The following is a 2854-nucleotide window of genomic DNA, read 5'->3' on the forward strand; positions in this document are numbered from 1 at the left end:
GGAACCTGGGGTTGTTCCTGCCCAGGTGCAAAATGAGTGTTTATTGATGTAAAAGACAAAACAGGAGATAAAAATGCAAGTAGTAAAAAGGGAAACTAGACATGAGCAGAAAGTTGTTCAACATGGGACTAGATAACGGCCAGTCAGGCAGATCAGAAGACAGAGGGCTGTGACTGGCTGGGAGATGTGTTCAGTTACTTTTCTCTGCTTTGTTTCAGGATGAGCAGTATGTCAGCTTTGTTTCAGTTGTCGATGTGGATCAGGGTACGTGCTTAGATCTCTCTTTTATCACAACACACATGATATTTGGCTATTCCTGAAATGATTTTCTTGTCTTTTATTCTAGCACTGCCATGGTTACTTAACAGAAAATGTTGGAATACCTGTCTGGGGCTCCTATGCTGTTTTTGCCTTGGCAACTCTATTCTCAGGACTCATCCTGGGACTTGTAAGTGAAGCACTGGAACAGAATGGCTTGTGGCTACTGTGTGTTATACTAACACCTTCTTTGCCTCAGTCTTTAATAGTAAAACCAGTTGTTCTGAGCTGGGAGGCAGGGATGGGGAGCAGAATGAAGCCCCCATAATCCAAGGGGAAATGCTTAGTGAGCTGCTACACCACTTGGACACGCACAAGGCTGGATGGGATGCACCCAAGGGTACTGAGGGAGCTGGCAGATTGTGCTCACCAACCCACTTTCCGTCACTGATCAGCAGTCCTGGCTAACTGGGGAGGTCCCTGTGGACTGGAGGTTAGCAAATGTGACATCCATCTATGAGCAGGGCTGGAAGGACAATCTGGAGAACTACAGGCCTGTCAACCTGACCTTGGTGCTGGGGAAGGTTATGGAACAGGTCATCTTGAGTGCAATCATGTGGCGTGTACAGGACAGGCAGGTGATGAGGCCCAGCCAGCATGGGCTTATGAAATGCAGGTCCTGCTTGACTGACCTGATCTCCTCCTATGATGACAAGACCTGCTTAGTGGATGAGGGAAAGGCTGTAGATGTTGTCTGGCTGGACTTTAGTGAAGCCTTTGACAGTGTTTCCCACAGCATTGTCCTGCAGACACTGGCTGCTCATGGCTTGGATGGGTGAAAAACTGGGAGCTGGTGGAAACTTTGGGCCTGGCCCAAAGAGTGGTGGGGAATGGAGTTAAATCCAGTTGGTGACCGAGTTGGGGGTCGGTCTCTTGTCCCAAGTTACAAGCGATAAAACCAGGGAGGTTTAGGTTGGATATTAGGAAAAATTTATTGACCAAAAGGGTTCTGAGGCATTGGAAGGGGTTGCCCAGGGCAGTGGTGGAGTCCCCATCCCTGGAGGGATTGAAGAGTCGTGTAGACACAGTGCTGAGGGACATGGGTTAGTCATAGGGGACTTGTCAGTGTTGGGTTCATGATGGGACTCGATGAGCTTCAAGGGCTTTTCCAACCTAAATGATTCTGTGATTCTAACGTACAGGATGTTTGGAGGTTTAAACTTGTCTGTCTTTGGTTTCAGATCATGGTGTTCTTAGCAGACTGCATCTGTCCATCCAAACGACACAGACCACCACAGTACCCTCATGCAAGTAAGAACACTATATGCTTCTAGCTCAGTGAAGATATTTGGTATAGCTTATTTAATAAATATTGGTCTGTAACTTGTGTCTGCAGGACATGAGATTTCATGCAGAAGTTGACACTTGTGATTGATGCTGTGCTTTACCTGCAGCTGTTTGCCCTTAGGGTTTACAGTGGGTTTGTATTTTGTATTTAGCTAAAGCTAAACTATTTTTAAAACTTGGGGGTTTTTTTTAGGAGATAGAAAAATAGTTTCACAGTGTTTTCATACCTGCAAGATATGAAACTCCATATGTACAGGGAGATAAAAGTTTTGAGTGGAGCTCTCAGTATTCCTAAACTGGGGCTTTGCATAAGTTTTAGAGGCAAAGTGAAGACTAAAAGTGAATTTGCATTTCTGCATTAGTCTCTGGAATTTTTCCAAGGGAATCTTAAAAATGTCAGGGAAAAACATGTGAATTCTGGTTTGTGGTTTGTAGGAACCTGACTAATTTTTTTTTTTCAAAGCTGGAGTAAGTTTTATATTAACTTATGTAGGTATATTAATACTTGACCTGTGGGTAAGTTCATACTAGCAACAATTCTACCTAAGATAGCAGCTTAAGTGATACTGGAAAGTGCTGCCTGGATTAAATTAATTAAAATTCTGTGCTAGCCTGTGATGTTAAAAAAAAAAGTGTATTTCACATGGTAATGGTATTTATTGGTGTTGGCATGTTTTCTTTTCTCCTTGAGGAGAGCTAGCTCCAGAGTCAGCTCAGCTGCTGAAAAAGCTGGATGAAGAGCAAGAAGCAGATGAGGAAGATATCTCAGATGATGAAGCAGAGGATAAAGAGGTGTCCAACAGAAACTCGTCACCGAATACCGTCAGGCAGCGCCCAGTGAACCCTGCTGCTACACTGGAGAAATCTTAGCCGTGTTTGCATGCAGGATTAGTGTTTGAGTCACCAACTGGAAAGGAGCTAAATGTCAAATCTTTCAGCTTGAAGAGAAGAATGACTTCTGTGGTGGTAATATGGATGCATTTCATGAATTCAGGAAAAAAAATAAAGCAAGGAAGTATCTTTGGCATCAGGTATTCAGAACTAAAACAGGCTGTTGCTAAACTTCTCCTGTCTGTGTGCAGAGAAGTGCCAAGAAATAACTTATGTGGTTTCTTGAATGACTTGTTCTATAGGGATTTATTTTATTTTATTTTTTAACAGAATGTAAATCAGTGTACTTGTTGCATTAGGGAACATTAGCAAGGAAAATGCACTAACCTGTTTGCCCTTCAAGCATTCAAAAAGGTTT

General features: G+C 43.1%; 1 protein-coding gene across 1 annotated transcript; it reads left to right on the forward strand.

Annotated features, from left to right (window-relative positions):
• Window positions 1-218: 218 nt before the first annotated feature.
• Window positions 219-2475, forward strand: LOC104526067 (thioredoxin-related transmembrane protein 1; the record flags this gene model as incomplete). The annotated part of the gene is made up of 4 exons (XM_010169415.1): window positions 219-264; window positions 347-448; window positions 1500-1569; window positions 2297-2475. Coding segments are annotated over 4 exons (397 nt in total), but the record flags the coding sequence as incomplete, so codon positions are not given.
• Window positions 2476-2854: the final 379 nt, after the last annotated feature.

This window comes from Antrostomus carolinensis, unplaced genomic scaffold, assembly GCF_000700745.2.
Source record: "Antrostomus carolinensis isolate BGI_N321 unplaced genomic scaffold, ASM70074v2 scaffold11766, whole genome shotgun sequence".
NCBI classification, from domain to species: Eukaryota; Metazoa; Chordata; class Aves; order Caprimulgiformes; family Caprimulgidae; genus Antrostomus; species Antrostomus carolinensis.